The following is a 22,514-nucleotide window of genomic DNA, read 5'->3' on the forward strand; positions in this document are numbered from 1 at the left end:
TGTGAGAACTGCAGCCTGTGACGGGGGGTGTCCACCTGCAGCCTGCCTGGTCTCCCCTGGCCGGGAACCCTCTGTCTCTGTCTCTGGACAGGGATCTCCTGCCAAGGGCACAGATCGGAGCTCCCTGATGTGCCCACTCAGCTCCCTGGGTTAACGAAGAGGCCTCTCTAACCGGCACGTTCATCTCATCCCCAGCTCCGCACTGCCTGGTGGAGGACCAAGGCGTCTCTGCTGAAGGAGGAGAGGAGGAATCTGACAGTCTCTGGACCCCTGTTGTCTTCATCGCTCTTTTCCTGCTCAGCCTGTTGTACAGCGCCGGCGTCACGCTGCTTAAGGTAACAGCAACAGCTACCTTCATGGTCCCACGTCACTGCTTAGAGCAACAACCAGTGCTCAAGAATCCATCCCATGCCATCAGCATGCAGCCAGCCGGCAGCCGCCATCCTCGGGAACTACTTAGTCACCATCACCACCTGTATTCAGTGTTTGTCAGAGGCCAGAGCCAAGGGCTAGAGCCACAGTCAGGAATTGGAGCCCAGGGTTAGGCGCATGGCTGGGCCCAGTCAGGAAGAAGGCAGGAGCCGGGCTGGGCCCAGTCGGGAAGAAGGCAGGAGCCGGGCTGGAACAAACAGTCACAGCCGCTATCGCAGCCCTGGGGAAATGCTTTGGGCAACTGCTTAACTGGTGCTGGGCTCATGAGCCGGGCTGCTGACTCTGCCAAGCAATCAGGGCGGAGTCAATCAGGCAGCCGGCTCCAGGCCAGATGCGCACGTCAGGTGGCCTGCGACTGGCTCTGCTGCCAGCCCTGATTTCTGACAGTGACCAACGATCAATGAGAGAGAATCAGGAACGATTACTTATTAATAATCCACCACCCCTCATCACTAATTAACGAGCTCCCATGACTGTTGATATGGGAGTGATCAATCAATGAGAATCAACAATCTATTATCAATTCTAATTAATTATCCCAGAGAAAGTCAATAATCAGGGATCTCTGGTCAGTACTTAGTGAGCTGTAATTAATGCTGAATAGCCATTAATCTGCAATTAATTATCAATAATCAAGATTCACAGATCAGTAATTAATGTTAAAAATCAATAATCAAGGATCAACCATAAGTAAGCAGGAATTAATGATCAGTTGATGATATGCTATAATCACCTATCAGTAATAACCAATTAAAAATCATTGAACAAAAGTAACAATCATTCATCAAAGAGCAAAAATAAATTTTCAAAGAGCAAGGATCAACTAGTGTCAATCAACAACGACTCTGCCATGATCATTAAGGATCAATAGTCAGGCCCAGATGCACAAAGGGCCCTAGGTCCAGTTCCATGGCAGGTGTAACCATGCCTCAGTGGGTCAGAATTGAGGATGCCCAAATTCAGGATGAACTGCTGAGAAATAGGGCAGATACACCCCCAGACTGGTGGCTTATCCTCCATAGGATATACCAAACCAGCAACAAAAGTAAACTCCTGTTTCACCAGACTGCTTAACAAGGAGTCATAAAAGCAGTTTCCTTGGCATTTCAGTTTTTATATCACCACCAAAAGCACTGGGATCAGAGATGAGTGGTTCTTTACAACCAGTTTCATCAAATAAAAGGCTCTTCTGATCCCAAAGGAGCAGCCACACACCCAGGTCAATATATAACTCAGATCTTACCCAAAAATCACACTGATGCCAATCCTTTAGTATCTAAAATCTAAAGGTTTATTCATAAAAAGAAAGAAAGAAAGGCAAGAGTTGGAATTGGTTAAAGGAATCAATTACATACAGTGATGGCAAAGTTCTTGGTTCAGGCTGGTAGCAGTGATGGAATAAACTGCTGGCCTAAGTAAAGTCTCTGGAGCACACCTACAGCTTGGATGGGTCATTCAGTCCTTTGTTCAGAGCTTCAGTTTGTAGCAAGGTTCCTCCAGAGGTAAGAAGCAGGATTGAAGACAAAAATGGAGGTGTTTCCAGGCCTTTTATAGCTTCTGCCATGTGGAGGGCATCCCCTTGTTCTTACTGTGGAAAATTACAGCAACAAGATGGAGTTTGGAGTCACATGGGCAAGTCACATGTCCATGCCCAGTTTTGCTCAACCATTGCAGGAAGCCATTACCTGCACTCCAGACAGCACATTTACATGACAGTCCACTCAGTATAGATGGGTGTCTCCCATAATCCATTGTCAACCAAGTGTTTCTTGATGAGCCACTTAATTTAAACAGTCCCTCCAAGATGTGCTGGCCAAATATCTTGTGGGCATTACTCCAGGAGCAAACATTTGAAATCCAGATATAGAGCCAACTTATAACTTCACATACAAAAATGATACATGCATACAGATAGCAAAATCATAACCAGCAAGTCATAACCTTTTCATAGACACCACACTTGACAACCTTTTTACAAGATTTGCTGCAAATATATAATAGTGGTTGCAACAATGATCTATAGGGTCATATTGTAATCAGATAATGTCATAGCAGAGACATGGTGCAATGGGCCTGGAAGCAGAAGCAGGAAGAATCGGCTGAGGCAGCTGTGGCTCCCCAGGGAGTTGGTGTGCGGCAACCGCTGGGCAGTGGCCGTTCCCTGGGATGGTGTAACAAGGCTGGTGTCTCTGTCTAGAAGTTGAGCTCCAGCTCAACCCAGATATCCTGGCAGGATGCAGCCATGGCTGGGCGAGGCTAGATGGTCCCAAGGGTCCCTTCTGGCCTTGCTCTTCCAGCGGAGGATGGTGCCCGTGAGCGGCACCGGCTGAACCCCTCTGCTCTCTGTGTCCCACAGGTGCGGTGAGTGCCCGGCTCCGGGCTCCTAGGAGGTGGACAGCACTGCTTCATCCTCTTCATTCCCTCCCTCCATCTTCAGCCCTCCCGGGCTCCTGCCCCCTCTCTGGACACCTGGAGGGACCATGTTCCTCGGCAGCGCAGAGGGCACGACAACGGCCACTGAAGGGTCTGAGCTCTGCAGAACCCAGAGCAGGGAGTCCTTCCCCGGACGTCCCCGTGGGGCAGCCCACTCTGGAGCTTGAGCTTAGCGCCATGCCCCTCAATCCTCCACCCCCATCCCATGTCAGGGATATGATTTCCTTGTGTGCGTGTGTGTGTGTATGTGTGTGCAGATCTGTAGTGTCCTGAGGTCTGGTCAACGTGGACTCTGGCGAGGAAAAAAGAGTCTCATTTGCTCCATCGTTTAACTTGCAACTTACACAGGAATTGTGTGTTTGATCCAAAATAAAATGGATTAAAAATTTGGTTGCTGCATTTGAAGATGCTTTTGTGGGATTTAACCAAGAAGAACCCTACCCACTGTATGTCCCAGTCCTCTGCTATCCATTCATCCATCCGTCCATCCATTCCTCCCCACATCTATCCCTCTAGCCATATCTCTATCTATCCCCATCCAACCCCTTTATCTATCTAATCTTATCTATCTATCAGTTAGGTGTCATCATACTGTAGAAGTCAACATATTTTGAATGAGTTGAAAGTTGGGAGACCTGACTAATTGTCATAAATCCTTGAGCACTTGCCCCTGAGAACTTGGGTACCTCCCAATTGGATCACAGCCTGAGTAATTCTGGCTTTTTAAAGTCCCCATGTGCTCTGACCGCTGGTGGGGTGGTGGATTCTTTTATCTTTGTCCCATGACCTCAGGATTTTCACTGAACTGCTCTCAGTCAGTTCTGCAAATCACCCTCGCTAGGGGCACCTGTTCTGTGGGGCAGGGAAAATTTGTCCAGTTTATAGAGATGGGCATTTGCAAACACTGGTGCCTAAAGTCACACTCCTTGTTCCCCTGCGTGGAAGTGACCTGATCTCCAGAGGTGCTAATTACCCATCAATGTGAATATTAGACTCTGGATATTCTGAAAATAGAATTTAGGGAGAAATCTGGGCTATGTTGAAGTCATTGTCAGCATCATTCAACTGAGCCATCATTTCTCCTTTTTATTTATAAGCACCAGGGCGGGGGAAGAGCTACTGATGCTAAAGGACAAGACCAGTGAGTATGAATGACCAGGAATAAACTAAGTCTGGAAAGGAGAAGAAGGTTTCCAACCATCAGAGGAGGGGGTTCAGGAACCATCTCCCCCTAGGAGGAGAGGAGTGCAAAAGTTTTAGGAACTTGCTTAATAAGTTTATGACCCAAGAGGACCCTTGCAGTTCTGTGTATCTCAAAGGGAATTCCCTTCCAAATCCCATTGAATTAGCCCATAGAGTCCATTAAATGTCCAGTTTATTTCTTACGTATCAGGGGGGTGGCTGCATTAGTCTGGATCTGTGAAAGCGGCAAAGAGTCCTTTGGCACCTTATAGATGTCTGTTAGTCTATAAGGTGCCACAGGACTCTTTGCCGCTTTCACAGGTTATTTCTTCATATTAGACATCCCAAGTCCCGGGCTTGCATTCACCCTCTTAGCTGCTGCAGCATTCTGGGAGCTGATGTTCAGTTGTTCATCTGCCATGAGCCCCTGAGTCATTCTCAGAGCTTGAGCAAATAGGTTAATTTCAGGAAAGGTAAAATTTACTCCCCATTTCCTCTTGTATCACGCGCAGAAGGCCTTTGTGGTTAGGCCAAGAACCGTCCCCAGATTTAGCCTGCCTGAGAACATCTGTGTCCTGTTTATCAAAACAGCTGGCAGCAGATGTTTCCCCTATAAGACATTCTGGGGTAGAAGACTGGCATGGCTGGGGCAGATTTGATTTGTGGGGCTCAGGAAAGGCCATAGATGACTAAGTTAAAATATACAGCCACTGTGGGCTTGGTGGTGAAAAACAAAGTGAACAACATGCTGTAAATTATTAAAACCCTTGGCTCTGCACTAGCAGCTGTCATACAAGTGTTGTTAATTTTCACAGACCCCCCCTCACTGTGGGGTAGGTAACCATTATTATAACCATTGGGGAAACTGAGGCACTGGGTTCCCCAACAATGATTCAGTAGTAAAGAAAGGAACAGAACCCAGGAGTCCTGACTTCCGGTATCCCCACTCTAAGCCACTAGATGCTACTCCCCTCCTTGAGCTGGGAATAGAACTCAGGCGTCCTTGCTCCCAGCCCCCTCTGCTCTAACTGACCCCCATCCCCTCCTAGAGCAGGGCATAGAACCCAGGAGTCCTGACTCCCAGGCCCCTCTGCTCTAACTCACCAGACTCCACTCCCCTCCCAGAGCCAAGGATAGAACCCAGGAGTCATGACTTCCAGCTTGCTCTGTTCTAACCCACCAGACTCCCACTCCCCAGCCTAGCCCATTTTCAAGAAACGGACATACCATTCTCCGCTCAATATGATAAAGACCTCTCTATTCATCAACTCTATGATATAACCTTGGCTAATGAGTTCCTAGCTGAGCACTTGGGGTGGGATTTTTAAAGGGGTTTAAGAGAGTGATGTGCCCAAATCCTATATAATATAATATAATATAATATAATATAAATTTTGTGCCTATCTCACTTGGTCACCTTTTGGAAAACCCAGTTTTCATTTTAAACTAGACTCAGGTGGAGAAAGTCTTGCGGAATCAACTCCATGGGTCAATCCTGCCCTGAGTGGAGAAGGAGCAGAGACGACCTAAGGGAGATTCTTTGAGTCTACTGAGGAAAGCTCTTGGGTGATAGACTAAATAGCAACCTTGAGCTGGACGACTGGACTAGATGGGGGCTTTAAAAACATTAGTTTCTGAGATTTCCCAGTAGACAAACCTAAGACCAGGTCGAGAGAAACGCAAAGGAAATAAAGACAGGGAGTGTCATATAAATTTAAGGAGCAGGGTCAACTTTGTCCACCTAGAGGATCTAAAGATGGACATCTTAATCCATATTAAAGCCCTTAAAGAAGTGGCTAGATTTTCAGAAGTTCTGCATAAACCCAGATCCTACTCTCTCCTTACTCCCAAAAGTCAATCCATTTGGCTTTAGCAGGCAAGATTTTCAATGGCAATGGAACGTTATTGGGAGCTGGGCTCTTGACTTACATTCATGGCTTTGAAAATTATGATTTTTGCTGCCTGACATTAGGAAGCCATTTTTTTAAAATTGGCCTTAGTGTTTTAAAGATTATCTGATGATTTTCAGAAGGGACTGATGGTAAAATTTTCAAAAATGCCTAAGGGCCAGATTTGGAAAAGTATTCGGTTGCCTAAAGATGCAGATAGGTGCTGATAGGTACATTGGAACATAGGACTGGAAGAGACTTCTATGGTCATCAAGTTTAGTCACCTGCTATCATAAGCAACCCCATTATATAATCCCATTCATAAATGTATCAAGCTCCATCTTAAAACTAGTTACGGTGTCCCATCCCCCCACTACTTCTGGTGGGAGGTGGTTCCAGAACCTCCATTTTTAGATGGTTCCCAAGCTTCTAATTTCCTCAACTGCTCTTGGGATATTTACCATTTGTTCTTGTGCTTTGACTTCAAGAGCTCTTTTCTCTCCTGGTGTTTGCTTACCTGGTATATATATACAGAGCAGTCAAACCCTCATTCAGCCTGTGTTTTACTAGGCTAAACAAGCCAAGCTCTTCCAGTCTCCTCTCATAAAACAGGCCTTCCATTCCCCTAATCATCCTCGCAGCCTTTCTACACCTCTGTTCCAACCTGAATTCCTCCTATCTTAGATAGTAGGAAAAACTTTCTAACTATAAGGGTAGTTAAGTTTTGGATTAGGCTCCCAAGGAAGGTTGTAGAATCCTTATCATTGGATGTTCTTAAGAACGGGTTGGACAAACACCTATCAGGGTTGGTCTACGGTTACTTGGTCCTGCCTCAGCCCAGGGGGCTTGTGACCAGTTGAGGTTCCTTCCAGCCTGATGTTTCTATGATCTTTCTTGAACATGAATGCTGAGAGTTGCACATGGTATTCCAGATGAGGTCCTCATAGCACCTCTTACAATGGCATTACTGCTTCCTTATCTCCGCTGGAAATACCTCACCCGATACATCCTACAAACACATTTGCTTTTCTTATGACCATGTCACATTGGCAGCTCATTGTCATCCAGTGATCAACTGATCTACTCAGGTCTTTCTCCTCCTCTGTCATTTCCAACTGAAAAGCCCGCACTTTATAGCAGCGATTGTTGTTATTAGCCCCTAAGTGAATGACTTTGCATTGTTTCCTATTAAATTCCATCCATTTATGTTACTCCTGTCCTCTAGGTCATCCGGGTTTCCCTGTATAATTTTCAAAAGTGCCTAAGCAGGTTAATCACTTAACGCTTTTTGAAGTCAAAATCTGTGGGAGTTAAGTTCTAAATAGCCAAGTTCCTTTTGAAAATGGGACTTAGGTGCTTTTGCAAATTTTGCCCAGACAGGATCAGTGACTTGCCTAAAAGTCATACATAGAACTAACCTTCGATCTTCTAGATCGTCGCACATGGAGTCTGCAGAACTGAACCTAGATCTTAACCAGACGACTAACCCTCCTCTCAGCTAGGTGACTTTTTCTTCATCATTTTTTAGATTAAAAATCAGAACCTTTGTTGATGTTTCTGCCACCATCTCTCAGAGACAGTAGCCTGAAGAACATTTGTCAGCAAAACAGAATGGAATTGGGTGTTATGGAAAAAAAGTTTTATTTAGAAGCTAAAGCATGATGGATGTTCAAGCTAGACAGCACAACTCAAAATAATAGGTGGTGTGTTGCCACAGAATATGTTACAGTGCGGTTAATGCAATACCATGTGACAGACTGGAATAAAACCAAGATGCAGTGTGATCCAATGGAATCTAGTGTGATATAATGTGATACAAGGTACATCGATACAGTGAAACAGAGAAATACCACAGAACATAGGGCAGCAGCACACCATTGGTAAAACAATACAAGACATAGGAACACAGGCCTAGAAGAGACTTCTCAGGTCATCAAGTTCAATCCCCAGCTGTCAGGAACAGCTCCATCATATAGTACTTATCATAAACAATGCAGTGCACTGCAGCACGACCCAATGGAATGGTTAACCACAATGCAATGCAATTCAATGCCATGCAATGGCTCGTTATCATTAGTGCTGGGTGAATTTTTTTCAGAAGAAACCTCTTTTATTGAAAAATGCAGATTTGGGCTGATTGAAACGTAGCAAATTCATGTCATTTCTGACAAATTGTTTAAATCAAAGCAAAAGTCTTAAAAAACCCCCCAAATGTTGAAAATTTCATTTTGACATTTTTGAAATTAAATGTTTCAATTTTTTGGATGGAGATGACTTTGAGTTTCAGAATTTCCTTCAATTTTATTTTTAAAATTTCAAAAACATTAAAAAAATGCCCCCTGAAATTGGAACAAAATGTTTTATTTCAAACTGAACAAATTATTTTGTTTCACCTGAAATTATATTTTTCAATTTTTGATTTGCCAGAAATTCTGAAAAATTTTGGTTTTAGGTTCACCCCAAATGATTTTTTTTTAAATTCAGAACTGCCAGTGAACCCCCAAATCAGTTATTCACACAGCTCCATTCACATAACACCATGCAATGCGTCTCTGCAATGTGAACAAATGCAGTACAAAGCAGGGACCTTCACACAGTTGCAGAACTTTCTTGAGTTCAAATCGCACTTTCTCTGCTTCATGCTGATTGGCTGTTTTCTCCAACCCTCTCCTTCCCTCCCCCATTGATTCTTCACCTTGACTCCACATCACACCTGCCTCTCTTCTCTCCTGCACTGTCCCCCTCCCCTTCCTTCTGTTCGACGTCCCTTCACTTGTCTTTCATTTAGCTGATCCCCTCCTAATTAAAGCCACCTTAAAAAAATCGTGGCACTAATGTGCCATTGGCCACCATCATACTGTTCACTCTGCTGGTGTGTTCTACCCCTTCCCCCACCTTGCGTCTGTCTATTTGGACTATAAAATGTTTCAGGCAGGGAATGGCTGTTACTCTGTGTTTGAACAGCACCTGGCACAATGGGACCCCATCCTTGGTTGGTCTTACAGAATACCATAATAAACATGATTAATAATAATAAATGTAAGACAAATAAATCTTCAGCAATCGAGATTTAGGTTAGACATTAGGAAAAACTTTCTAGCTATCAGGGTAGTTGTGTTCTGGAATAGGCTTTCAAGGGAGGTAGTGGTATCCCCATCATTGGAGGTTTTTAAAAACAGATTGGATAAACACCTGTCAGGGATGGTCTAGATTTATTTGGTCCTGCATCAGCCCAGGGGGCTGGACTTGATGACTTCTCGAAGTCTCTTCCAAGCCTACATTTCTCTGTTTCTATAGCACTTGACAGCACAACACAGTATAAATTGGTGCACCACCTGGGCAATGCAACAGGAGAACATGCAAGAACACTCTGTAAAAGCAATGCAATATGATGCAGTAAGGCATGAAGTCATGCTACAATGCAGCACTGTGCAGTCCCAGGCAATGCAATACAAATTCAGGCAAGTCAATGGAAAGCAAAACAATGTAGGCTGATGCAATGCAACAAAAATGAATGCAGATGCATGTAAATCAATGCAATGTTATAACATGGCATTTGTACAAGAAACCCCAGGGCCTCAGAATACATGGCAATTACAGTAGCATGGGATGTGAAGCATTAACGATTGTGAGAGTAACTGGCATGCTGGAAGCAGCTTAGAAATTAGACATGAAAGAGCTGGGTTTGGAGTTGGCCTCAGACTGGAAAGTGAAGAGTGGAGTTTGGCTATGTATGTATTGGAAGATGTATGGGTTAGGTTCTTGTCAGGTTGGGTTGTGATTTTGTTGGGGGAGTAGCCATGTACCTTCTGGGGATGGGTAGGGAATGCATTTGGATTGGATTCTTCCAGCACTGGGTGTGAGAATTTATTGAGGAAGAGCATAAGTTTGGAGTCTTGTGGGGTTGATTTTTTACCTTCAGTTGTTAGTCTCTAAGGTGCCACAAGTACTCCTTTTCTTTTTGTGGGGTTGAGGCTTTGATAGAAGAAACAGCACTGGGTTGGGTTCTTGTGGGGTTGGGTGGGGAACTTGAGGGGTCAATACCATTGGGTTGGGGGCTTGTTGTATTGAGTGGGGACCTCCTGGGGGGAATAGCATTGGGCTGGGTTCTTGTGGAGTGCAGTGGGGGATCTGCAGCATTAGGTTTGGCTCTTGGGGGCTTGGGTGGGGAAACAGAACCAGGATGAATTCTTGTGAGGTTAGATAGTGTGGAGTGGCTGTGGGCTGGCTTTTTCTGGATGCAGATTGTTGCAACTGGCTCCATCTCTGTGGTAGGACAGGGGTATGTGTGTATTATCCTAGGAGGTACCAGGGCTCTTGGCAACCTTGAATGGAGAGGGGTTTGTTTTCCACCTTCGAAGCCCCGTGAAATATGGGGGGTGTATTGTGTCCCCAACTGTGACCCCCTAAGACTCTCAGGAGGGGTAGTGGAGAATAAGATTAGCAGCACATAGGGGAGCTTAGGTAATTTGTTGAGGGGTTAGGGAGCTGATCTGGTGAGGCTGAAGGTAGGAACAGAGAACTTTATATCAACAGAATCTTTTTGGGAGACGGCTTTACCCCCTTTCTCTCCCTTAGCTTGGAGTGTGGATAGTTCTTGGCCTTCATAAAAAGGACAGGGAACAGTGAAGGCCTTTCTTTGATGTTCTTTCTTCATGTGTCTCTGGAAGTAATGGGAGATCACCATGGCCAGATGATCTACCCTGTAGGTCAGGCCAGCTGCCATGGATAGGTAAGAAAATGGAAGTGGGCAAAAGAACTGCAAATAGAGGGACAGATTGGACCCCATCCCTTCGTCTTCACTGTGTGGAGAAAGTGGTACCTATTTCACCTGTGAAAACAGAGAGAGAGAGGGAGATATCAATAGATAGATAGATAGATAGATAGATGGAGTGGATGGGGATAGCTAGCTAGCTAGCTAGCTAGATAGGTAGAGGGGGTGGAGGGGGTGGGTGGGGATAGACAGACAGATATTGTAGGTGGGTGGATGGGGATGGATAGATAGAGAGGGTGGAGGGGGTGGGTGGGGATAGACAGACAGACATTGTAGGTGGGTGGGTGGACTAGCAGCTCTTTCTCAACCAGTCCAGGTTCACCCATTCTCTCCTGGTTCATGCCCAAGGCCCCTTTTCACCTTGATGAAGGTGACGAATCCGCTGTAGAAGAGCGTGACGAGGAAGAGGGCGATGAAGGTGGAGACCGTGGTCCAGACGCATTGGGCATCGTCCAGCTCACTGTAGTCGTCCATGCTGTCATCTCTAACGCTGCAGGGGTTGATGCCCAGGACGGTGCAGTGCCAGGACTCTGCCGAAAGACAGGAGGTGCCAGGGTCATTGGGGGATGGGGATAGGATTGATGGGGAGGAACTCATTCGGTGCCACCTCTCCAAGGCAGGGCAGCTACACCAACTCTTCCATCAGAGCTCCGGTGTTAAGAGCCGCAAGAGATGAGGGTCCCTCTCCTTCCCCATGAAAAGGTGACTCTGCAGACCCAGAAACCCCTGAAGAATAGGGTGTATCCCCCTGGGAAGATGATTCCACAGCCTCAGAGATATTCCCAATTGGTTCTAGCAAATATTCCCTGACCTCTGTTCATTATTCCACCCTCCCACAACTTTATTCTCCTCTACTTATAAGTCTCCCATCAAGGCAGTATACAAGACTTCACGGGTGAATGGTGGGATAACAAGTTAGATGGACCAGTTGTCTGGTCTGATATAATAACTGCTGCCTATCTAGAGTCTAGATGAGTCTATCTATCTATCTATCTATTCCCATAGATTCTATGATCAGAATGGCCCATTATGATAATTTAACCTGACCTCCTGCATCACTCTTGTGTATGAGTGCCTCACAACTATTCCTTGATGTCAATTACACCCATTTTGCAGACTAGGAATTCAACACACATGGAAAGTCGGGGCTTGCTTTTCAGACATGTTGGAGCCCCTGCAGCTTCTAATGGCTTTGAATGGCGCTGCAAACTTCTGAAATCCAGTCCATAAATAACTTGCCCAATGTCCCAAAGGCAACACTGTGGCAGAGAGAGGAAAAGAACCCAGGAGTCCCTGCCCAATGTCTTTACCACAAGCAAATCCTTCTTCCCTCAGCTATCCCATTAGTGTGGGATTCTCAAACTTTTCTAAGGTGCTTGGATGTCCAATCCTCATAATGAATGGTAATTGGGTATCCATATATCCAAGGCATCCTTGAAAATCTGCTAAATAATAAGGGACAGGGTCTTAAATATAATTAGGTGCTTAAAGAAATAGATAGATTGATTTCAGTTGGAGTTAGGTCCTAGACACCTAGGCCCAGGTCCTCAAATGTCTTTGAAATCAATGGGAGTTAGGCACTGAAATACCTTTGAAAATCTGATCCTAAGAGAGTAGGCATAGATATATAGTAAGCATAGACTATATTTCCATTATAGGCAGTGGTGTAGTGGTAAAAACTGAAATGAGTAAGCTAACCTAACCTAAACTCCATATTCTCCAAGTGAGAAAGGAGTAAACTGAGTTTACCTGGGTTTACCCAAGACTAGACTATTGATTATAGGTGTGTTTAGTGTAACTGACACAACACGGCCTCAATTTGTGACAGGCGCCTCTAGACATTTCAATAATAGTAATAATAATAATAATAATAATAATAATAACAATAACAATAAATATAATAATAAATTCCTCTCCATCCTTTTGCATCATATCATCCAGATACTTGCAGGAGAAGAGGTAGGAGACCATAAATAAGAGCAAAATTTCCCATGGGTGCTGTTGGGTTATCGTTTTAATAGGCTTGTGAAATGTACACAAAGAAGGCAGGTGAATGATGTCTTCATTGAGACTGAGTCAAAGGGAACACACATAGGGAACAGGCAGAGGCCAAATTGGAAGGAGTGGGGGACAGCCAACAGAGGAAACTTTAGGTTGAGGTGCAGAGTGGATTTTGGGGCACTAATGAAGCAGCTAAGATGTGTTTTACCAGTATGGACATTTGCACTTCTTGCTATAATCCCTTCAGAGGAGAGGTGGGCGACTAGACAGCTGTAGGAAGTCCCCAGAATCCATTTGCTCCTGGACACCTCAAGCTTGCTGATCACTGAGCACTGATGGCTGTTATGGTCACAGTCGTGGTTCTCGTTATCAGCCGGGATGTCGACCTCAGTCTCGGCTGTCTTCTCTTGCCACCAGATGGAGATCTCACCAGGGTAGAAGTCTTTGACAATGCAGTGAAGAGTGAGGTTTTGGTTGCTGCAGATTTCCTCTGAGGATGGGGGCAGAAGGTAGACAGTTGGAGCCTTCAGGGAACCTGCAGCATTGGAGGAGCATGGTGGAGAGAGAGAGAGCACAAGAACGGCATAATTGACTATAAAGTATCATGGATCAACAAAGTCATTCAAGGTGGCTTTGATTCCAAGGCACTAAGAAAGTGCTTACCAGATAAGGTGGTCAATTCAAGGCTAATTTACCATTCATTATTAGATGATAGCTCTCCTTCTCTCCCTCTCTCCCCCCCTCACCCATATCTATCTATCTATCTATCTATCTATCTATCTATCTATCTATCTATCTATCTATATATCTATCTAATCCTGGCGTCCAACACTGCAGTATCTGAGGCCTGGATGCACAAAGGGACTTAGAAATTGCAATGCTTAACCCTACAGTCTATCCCCATCTAGTTCCTTATCACCAATCCTAAACCTACAGTCCATTCCACAGCCGATGCAGGGTTCTCCCTGACAGTCCATCCTCATCTTGCCCTCTAAAATTAACCCTAACCCTACAATTCACCCCAGCTGCTCACTTATGCCTAACCCTAAAATCTATTCTTAGCTAGTGCCCTAACTTTAACCCTAACCCTAGAGTCCATCCCCAGCTAATCACGTAACCCTAACCACAACCCTACAGGTTTCAGAGTAGCAGCCGTGTTAGTCTGTATTCGCAAAAAGAAAAGGAGTACTTGTGGCACCTTAGAGACTAACAAATTTATTAGAGCATAAGCTTTCGTGAGCTACAGCTCACTTCATCGGATGCATTTGGTGGAAAAAACAGAGGAGAGATTTATATACAGACACACAGAGAACATGAAACAATGGGTTTATCATACACACTGTAAGGAGAGTGATCACTTAAGATAAGCCATCACCAGCAGCAGGGGGGGGAAAGGAGGAAAACCTTTCATGGTGACAAGCAGGTAGGCTAATTCCAGCAGTTAACAAGAATATCAGAGGAACAGTGGGGGGTGGGGTGGGGGGGAGAAATACCATGGGGAAATAGTTTTACTTTGTGTAATGACTCATCCATTCCCAGTCTCTATTCAAGCCTAAGTTAATTGTATCCAGTTTGCAAATTAATTCCAATTCAGCAGTCTCTCGTTGGAGTCTGTTTTTGAAGCTTTTTTGTTGAAGTATAGCCACTCTTAGGTCTGTGATCGAGTGACCAGAGAGATTGAAGTGTTCTCCAACTGGTTTTTGAATGTTATAATTCTTGACGTCTGATTTGTGTCCAAATCAATCATTTGTGGACACAAATCAGACGTCAAGAATTATAACATTCAAAAACCAGTTGGAGAACACTTCAATCTCTCTGGTCACTCGATCACAGACCTAAGAGTGGCTATACTTCAACAAAAAAGCTTCAAAAACAGACTCCAACGAGAGACTGCTGAATTGGAATTAATTTGCAAACTGGATACAATTAACTTAGGCTTGAATAGAGACTGGGAATGGATGAGCCATTACACGAAGTAAAACTATTTCCCCATGGTATTTCTCCCTCCCACCCCACCCCCCACTGTTCCTCTGATATTCTTGTTAACTGCTGGAATTAGCCTACCTGCTTGTCACCATGAAAGGTTTTCCTCCTTCCCCCCCTGCTGTTGGTGATGGCTTATCTTAAGTGATCACTCTCCTTACAGTGTGTATGATAAACCCATTGTTTCATGTTCTCTGTGTGTGTGTATATAAATCTCTCCTCTGTTTTTTCCACCAAATGCATCCGATGAAGTGAGCTGTAGCTCACGAAAGCTTATGCTCTAATAAATTTGTTAGTCTCTAAGGTGCCACAAGTACTCCTTTTCTTTTCACAACCCTACAGTCTATCACCCAGCCAGTCCCCAATGATCTGTTCCCAGCTAATTAAGCATTCCCATGGGCTATTCTCCTGTGTGACTTTGGATAGCTCCAGTGAATCCAGGGTCCTTTTGGGAGGCCATTCTCTGACCTTTCCCCTAAGTCCTCACCATTCTTTGGGCTGATGCCCAGCACATTCTCCACCAGGTCACTCTTGATCTGGCATCTGACGGTCTCGGTGGAGTTCCATTCACTCAGGTTGACCTGCAGCCAACTTTGCAGCCAGGTGCTGCCGTTGAGTTGCTCCATCCTCACAGCTCCCAGGTCCGCCAGCTCACCATCCATCATCCAATTGATGCTGGCATTGACCAGAGAGGTCTTGCACGTCACAGCAGCCATCTCGTTCATGAAAAGCTCTTTCAAAGATGGGGGTTGTATGTAGGCGGACGGCAATTCTGGTTCCCAGCAGCCTGTAGAGCCAACCATCAAGGAAGTGGTCACACATAATGCTACCTGCCCAATCAGTGGGGGATTTTCAGATTATGGGTCCTTAAAGTTTAGAGCGTAGGGCATGTTTTTCTGAGCTGCTCAGCTCCTACTGGGTTTCTGTGTCACACATTCATAGATTCATAGATCTAAGGCCAGAAGGGTTCATTGTGATCATCTAGTCTGACCTCCAGCATAACACAGGCCAGTTGTTTTGATCTAAATATTGCCAGTCATGGAGAATCCATAGCCTATGGCAACTTTTTCCAATGGTTAATTACCCACAATGTATACCTTATTTCCAGTATGAATTTGTCTAACTTCAACTTCCAGCCATTTTCATTTTGTTATACCTTTGTCTACTAAATTTAGAGCCCTCTATTATCAATTTTTTCCATATGTAGCTATTTATAAACGGTGATTAAATCACTGATTAATAGGGCCCTACCAAATTCATGGCCATGAAAAATACATCACAGACTGTGAAATCTGGTCTCCCCTGGTCTTTTGTGCACTTTTACCTATACTATACTATAGGGTAAAAGTATACAAACGTACATAGTGTTTCTCAAATTGGGGATCCTGACACAAAAGGGATTGCAAAGCTATTGTAGGGGGATTGAGGGATTGCCACTCTTACTTCTGCCCTGCCTTCAGAGCTGGGCATCTGGACAGCTGCTTTCTGGCTGCCCAGCTCTGAAGGCAGCACAGAAGCAATACTGCAAACCCCTCTTGGGTCGGGACCCCGAGTTTGAGAAATACTCACTTAAGGGCTTTACATGTTTATATTTTACTGTTTTTAAATACATATTCATCCTTTGTTACAACAGCACGAAATTTAAGATTTAAATATTTGAAACCATGAAATTCAAGATTTTAAAAATTCGATGACCATGAAATTTATAAAAATGGACTGTGAATTTGATAGGGCCCTACCCTTTAACCTTCTCTTTGTCAAGATAAGTAGAATAAACATCACTGTAATTCTTTAATCATTCTTGTGGTCTTCTCTGAAACTGAGAACTGAAAGCTGATCATTGAGTATTGACTTTCGATGTCCAGCAACTAATAGCTAAGAATTGATAGATGATAACTGAGAATAGACTTTTAGTACTTGGCAATTCATAACTAATAATTGACAAATGATGACTGAGAATTGATTTTCAATACTTAATGATTGATAATCGAGAATCGACTTTTGGTAAGTGAGAACTGACATATGAGTACTGACGGATGATAATTGCAAGATGACTACTGATGCTGGACAATTCATGACTGAGAATTGGCAAACAATCTTTGCTGATGACATGCATACAGAGAAATTAGGGGAATATTCCTAGAGCTAAATGGAGAGAAATGAGATGAAAGTTGCAAAAAGGGGCAACCTTCATGAATGTGAGTTTGGGCAATGTTGAGAAGGGGACAATGACAGGAATCTGTGGCCAGAGAAAAGATACCCAAGAAGGAGGAAGAGATTTTGGACACACAACTTCCATAAATGACACCTAAATCCCCTAGGAAGCGTGGAATATCTCAGCCTGCGGAGCTAAGTCCTGCTCAGCGCTTACCAGTAGAGTGCAGTGCCTTCTCCAGGGTTGTCTTAGTGGAGCTATGGATCACAGTGCAAGTGTAGGTCTTCAGCGTGCTCCATTCAGCTGCCCTGAGCCCCAGTTGACAGCTCTGCTGGAACCTCCCATCTCCCAGGGCCGTTGGAGAGGAGGGAGAGCTGCAGTTGAGGTGTTGCTTGTTGACAGTCCATTGCATGTCTAGGTGCTTTGGGTAGAAGCCGGTGGCAAAGCAGGTCAGATTCTCATGCCCACCTATGTCTGGTGCATGGAAGACTGTGACTGTTGGGGGAGATGGCTCCAGGAAATCTGAAACAAAGGGTTGGCTTTTTGTTGCAATTTAATTCATGCAGAAGGATGGGGGGAGGACACTGAAGGTGTTTGGGGAAGCTAGAAAGCTGAAGAGAAGATGAACTCTAATTACACCTAGAAATGTGAGTGTTGTGTAGAAGGAAAAGGCAAGGGTGGTGAAGGATTTAGCTTCAGTGGAAATCTCTAACCACCAAGCTCTTCAGATGTAAACTCTGAAAGTGCAGACCATGCCTCCCTATGGCTCTTGGGGATTATCATCATAATGTGGTGATCCTTGGTTGTAATGCAAATGCTCCATAGTGACACCTGATTGCATCGTGTCATGTTGGGATGCAAATGCTGAGTCAGGACACAATCACATGATGCTATGAGGCAACACAAACCGTGGGCAGTGGCAAGAGAACTGTCTCATGTCATGCTACAGTGCAGATGCTGCTACGCAACCAGGTCATGGCAAGGTGTCATGCAAACACTATGTCATAAAACAACGGCATGGTGTTGAGCTGCCATGCAAACACACATAACTAAACGATGACACAATTTTCCCCTCATATTGTATCAAGGGGCTGGGCAAATGCTGCGCTATGGTGCATTCATGCCATGCTGAGATGCGGTACAAACACGGTTCCGTGATACCACTGCGTCATGCTGAGATGCAGCATCAGTGCATCCTGGGGCATCTTTATTTTGTCACAGCCAGATGTCAACATTTCACAACACAGCATCAAGGCAACAGGTCATGGCATCAGGAATAATCACTGTCATGGCAGAACGCTGTCAAGTTACAGCAAAACAGTAACAAAAGTATAATCCTAGCAGGCCAAAATATCAGCATCTCATGACAAGACATCATACAAAAAAGAAAAATAAGCATATCACTATAGTGCAGTATACAATAAACCACCAGCAATCATCACCAAGTCATGATGAGACACCATCCCGTGATGACAAGACATCACAACTCATGTCTATGTACCACCACATAATGAAAAAATAGCAATGTCATGACAAAATATCATGATGTGACAAAGTGAGATCTAGCTGTGACATAATAACAACACATCATGACAAAGTATGTCCTGATAGTGTGTCACATTTCTATGCAGCATAAATCTTGCCATGCTGGTATGAAATTACTCTGTGCCATAAAGCCACCATGTTGCAATGCAGCTACATCCCACAACAACACCACAGTGCAGGGGTGTGAAGCTAGACATCACCATATCATGACGAGATATCATGAGCTCACAATCTGCACCCTCATAGCCCTCCACAATATCATTACATGGAGATGAAAAGTCATTACTGAATTGTTCCTTCTAGTCGATTTCCCTGGGGGGGGGGCACCCAGTCCTAGTTTTAAAAATCCCGAGAAATGGGTTCTTCCTTCCCTTAGGGAAAATGGTTCCCCAGACTTACAGAGCCCACCACTTCTTCCCACTGCTGGGGAATTCCTTCTGGCATCTAGACTCACCTAACACAGTCCTGCTGGTGTAGTGCATAGATGGCAAGGACTCGTGGCCTACCATGCAGGTATATACAGCCCCACTTTCCCACTGAGACACTGGGATTTTCAGGTAGCTTTGGGTAGAGAAGGTTGAATTCCTCTCTTTAGCCACTGGGGGAAGAGTAATGTATCCAGAGGGCTCGATGCTGTGGTTGTCCCTTTTCCATTCAATGAGCAATTCAGATGGAAAGAAATCAGAGACCTCACAGGTGAGCCACACCTCAGCGTTGCGGCAGTGTTGTGCTGGCGATGGGATAACGAGGGATACCGAAGGAGCCTTGGTTATGCTAGCACCTGTATGGAGGGGAAGTGCAATGTGAGTTCATCAAGAGTGACTTGAAATCCTGAAGTCAATGGAGTCGGGGAATTGGATATGGAGCCTCTCCCCTCTAGGGGGTGGCGGCTCTGACCCAGCTCCAGGGCAGGGGATTGGCTGGCTCAGGGGGTGGGGAATGGGAAATGGGGTCTTTCCCCTCTTGTGGGTCCCATCTCTGATCCAGATCCAAGTAGGGGACATTAAATGGCTCATTTGCCAGCTCTGTACTAGGGGGTGCTGTGCTACAGAATTTAGGGTGTTGGACTCTCTCTCTCTCTGTCCTTTCTGATTGGTTGTCATCTACCTATCTATTCTTCCTCTTCTCTAACTATTTATCCCCATAAACATCCATCCATCCATCCATCCATCCATCCATCCATCCATCCATCCATCCATCCATCCATCCATCCATCCATCCATCCAATGCCTTATTCATCCCTGCATACATCCATCTATCCATCGTATGACTGCATCTCTCTCTCTCTGGGGCTTATAGTACCTTACCCCTTCCAGTGGGTGGCTGTATTTCAGTAAGGAGTGGGAGGGGCCCCTGTCCCTAACCCCTATAAAGCATTAGGGCAAAGTCACTGATTATTGTTTGAGTCCCTTCTCCTTCTCTCACCCCTGAATTTCTGGATGGTCTCCTCCATGCCCTGGAACAGCGAGCAGGGATGAGTCACTCTACAGAGGATGCTTCTCCCGGAGTCCCAGACTCCCCTGGGGATGGCCAGGTGGCTCAGGAGACTCTGGGTCTGGTTGCTGTGATTTTTGGCTTCTCCCACAGTGGCATTGGCAGTCCAGTTGGCACCGTCCAGCTCCCAGGTGAGTCTTGCTTGGCCCAGCTCATAGCCCACTGCCAGGCAAGTCAGGAGGGCTTCGCCTCGAGTGAGCAAGGGTTCCAGGGATGGCTTGAGGAGGTACAGGTTTGGCAGGGGGACGCTCCCCTGACAGGCTGGAGTGGAGAAGGAAGGTAGACATGTCCTTCACATGGTGTGGTGGTTGGGAGAGGCTGCAGGGAGGGAAGGGATGGGGAAGAGGTTGAGGGAGCTGCTCGGGGTAGGATGAGGGGTGCAGAGCAGAAGAAGGAGCAGGGTGGGGTCGGTGGACAGGGATGCCAGGGGGAACAATGAGGAGTTTGGAGAGCAGGGAGGAGTAGACCAGGCCTGATCCAAATGGGGTAGGGGGTGCAAAGTGGGAAGGGATGGGGGGATCATGGTGGAGAGCAGAGGGGGCTGCAGAAGGTGAGGGGGTGGGGGAGTAAGGAGGGGAGATGGGGTCAGGGAGTGGAGGGGGAGCAGATAGGGGGAAGGGGAGGGAGCCAGGGGGCATTAGGGGAGCTGACTCACCTGCACACTTGCTGGTAGTGCTGAGCTGGGTGCTACCGGTCCCAGGGTGGGTCACATGGCAGCTGTACTCCCCCAGCTCATCCCATTCCGCCTGGAACATGGTCAGATTGCTGGAGGAGCTGAATCTTCCATCTTTCCCCTGGAGGAGTCCGACCTGGGTGCCCTCTCTCTCCTTCCCACCCGCCTGCCAGGTCAGCTGCAGGTCCCGGGGGTAGTAGCCACTGGCAGAACAGAACAAGGTGACAGTGTCACTTGCTCCTGGGCTCGGGCAGGCAGGCAGGATGTGGAGTGTCACTGTGGGGGCACTGGGGAGCATCCAGTCTGCTTGGAGAAACAGAGTCACAGTGGGGTGCTGATAGAAACCCTCCAGAATCATCCATCTGTCTGTCCATCTGTCTAGCTATCTATCCCCATACAGCTCATCTCTCTCTCTCCATCCAAATCCATCCATTCAATGATCCCTATCACCTTTTAATCCAGAAGAGATAAGAATTGCCATGCTGGAATGAACCCATTAGCCTGTTTAGTTTGGTAACCTAGCCTTGCTTCCATACAAGACTATGTGGCAATGTAGCTCAACATCCCCACATCCCATCCATGACTGGTCCATCCATTCCTGTATCTTCTCTCCCTAATGCTCTGAATCAGCCAACTGGCACATTTAGGCCTTTATCACATCACCAGGAAAATAAATATTGCTTTTACAGTAGATCATTCTATAGTTCACCTTTGCTGACGGTCTTCTTGGTCACCTTTTCCCCTGTCTCTTTATGCTCTACCTCACAAGTGTAATTTGCCTCTTCTTTCCATTTGTCCATAGTTGTTTCAAAGTGGTGGCTGGCTCTGTATGTACCATCCTCCATCCTTTGCTCGCTTGCAGGGTGTAGCTTTCCTTGCCACTTGATTGTCACTCCTTTGGGCCTGTAGTCATATGCAATACACTTCAACATCACAGTTTTCTTTTCCAAGTCTATGGACTGCAGGAGTTCAACTGTGGGTGTTTGTAGATTGGTTGGGACTGCAAAAAAACCCAGAGCTTAATCTGATAGCAGCCAGGCTGAGCAAAAGGGAAAAGAGAGTAGATATGTATAAACAAGTTAGGAAAGGGCTGACTCACCTGCATGGAGCGATAGCAATCCCTCAGGAGGATTAGCGAAAGAAAAGAAGGGGTAGTCTTCACAAGGCAACATGCAGGAGCATCAAGGAAGGTGGGCAAGAAAGAGCCTCATGCAGTTTCCTAGAGTGCTACAGTCACCAACAAATCCAAAATGTGCAATGGGTGTGTGCACCTACTGAGTTGAATGGAAGCATCTCCATTCACTTGTGTGGGGATTTGGAGTTGTTGCCTTTGAAGTGCAGCCTAGAGTCTGATGTCCACTCTATCGATCATTGTATGCAGGATATGCCTGGTGTTGCTCATGAGATTAGCCTTGTAAAGTACATGCTGTTGGAGTTGGGATTCCACATTCATATGGATGCCCAAGCCACACTGTGGGGCAATGGAGCTGAGGGGCTTCTTTCCTGTGCTTGCATACACTCATCAGCTTCTGAATCAGATATGGAATCTGCCCCACCCCAGCTCACGTTTCCCTTGAGAAAAGATTTTAACTGGGTGCCTGTCATGGCTGCAGATCCATGAAGGCATTTCCAATGTGCCGACAACAAATTTGAGGAATAAGAAGGGACCATAAGGACAAAATTGTGAATCTTCCACCATGAGAATCCATGTCTAAGTGTGAAGCAAACAACACCCAAGGCGATCCATGGTTAAGAAGGAAAGAAATTTTTCAGTGAACCACCTCCCAGCCATGAAAGACCTCTGTGAACTTTCCCCAAGAGCAAGAGTGTCCATCCCAATGTCTTGGCCAAATCACAGCCCAATGAGATTACATTCTGCTCCCACCCTGAAATTCCCTCTTGCAATTAGGACAGTTTTCCTGCACTTCCTTTAGCATTGGGGTCCATAAGGCT

General features: G+C 45.7%; 1 protein-coding gene and 3 gene segments (V, D, J or C); all 4 read right to left on the reverse strand.

The window, feature by feature from the left end:
• Positions 1-22,514, reverse strand: part of LOC119842119 — a 201,945-nt gene that overhangs the window by 148,351 nt on the left and 31,080 nt on the right.
• LOC119842116 overlaps positions 1-22,514 on the reverse strand; it is a 172,698-nt gene that overhangs the window by 115,811 nt on the left and 34,373 nt on the right.
• LOC119842121 overlaps positions 1-22,514 on the reverse strand; it is a 255,219-nt gene that overhangs the window by 79,877 nt on the left and 152,828 nt on the right.
• LOC119842114 overlaps positions 9,879-22,514 on the reverse strand; it is a 153,622-nt gene continuing 140,986 nt past the window's right edge. For all 9 annotated transcript variants that reach the window (XM_043495827.1, XM_043495828.1, XM_043495830.1 and 6 more), the window contains 9 exons: positions 21,271-21,561; positions 20,544-20,864; positions 19,820-20,149; positions 18,849-19,175; positions 17,066-17,371; positions 15,182-15,481; positions 12,920-13,246; positions 11,071-11,240; positions 9,879-10,767 (listed from right to left, as the gene is read on the reverse strand). In XM_043495827.1, coding sequence (XP_043351762.1) covers positions 10,759-10,767; positions 11,071-11,240; positions 12,920-13,246; positions 15,182-15,481; positions 17,066-17,371; positions 18,849-19,175; positions 19,820-20,149; positions 20,544-20,864; positions 21,271-21,561 — 2,381 coding nt within the window. In that variant the 3' untranslated portion in view covers positions 9,879-10,758. The remainder of the gene's footprint in view (positions 10,768-11,070; positions 11,241-12,919; positions 13,247-15,181; positions 15,482-17,065; positions 17,372-18,848; positions 19,176-19,819; positions 20,150-20,543; positions 20,865-21,270; positions 21,562-22,514) is intronic.

The sequence above is a fragment of the Dermochelys coriacea genome, chromosome 13 (assembly GCF_009764565.3).
Source record: "Dermochelys coriacea isolate rDerCor1 chromosome 13, rDerCor1.pri.v4, whole genome shotgun sequence".
Lineage (NCBI taxonomy): Eukaryota > Metazoa > Chordata > Testudines > Dermochelyidae > Dermochelys > Dermochelys coriacea.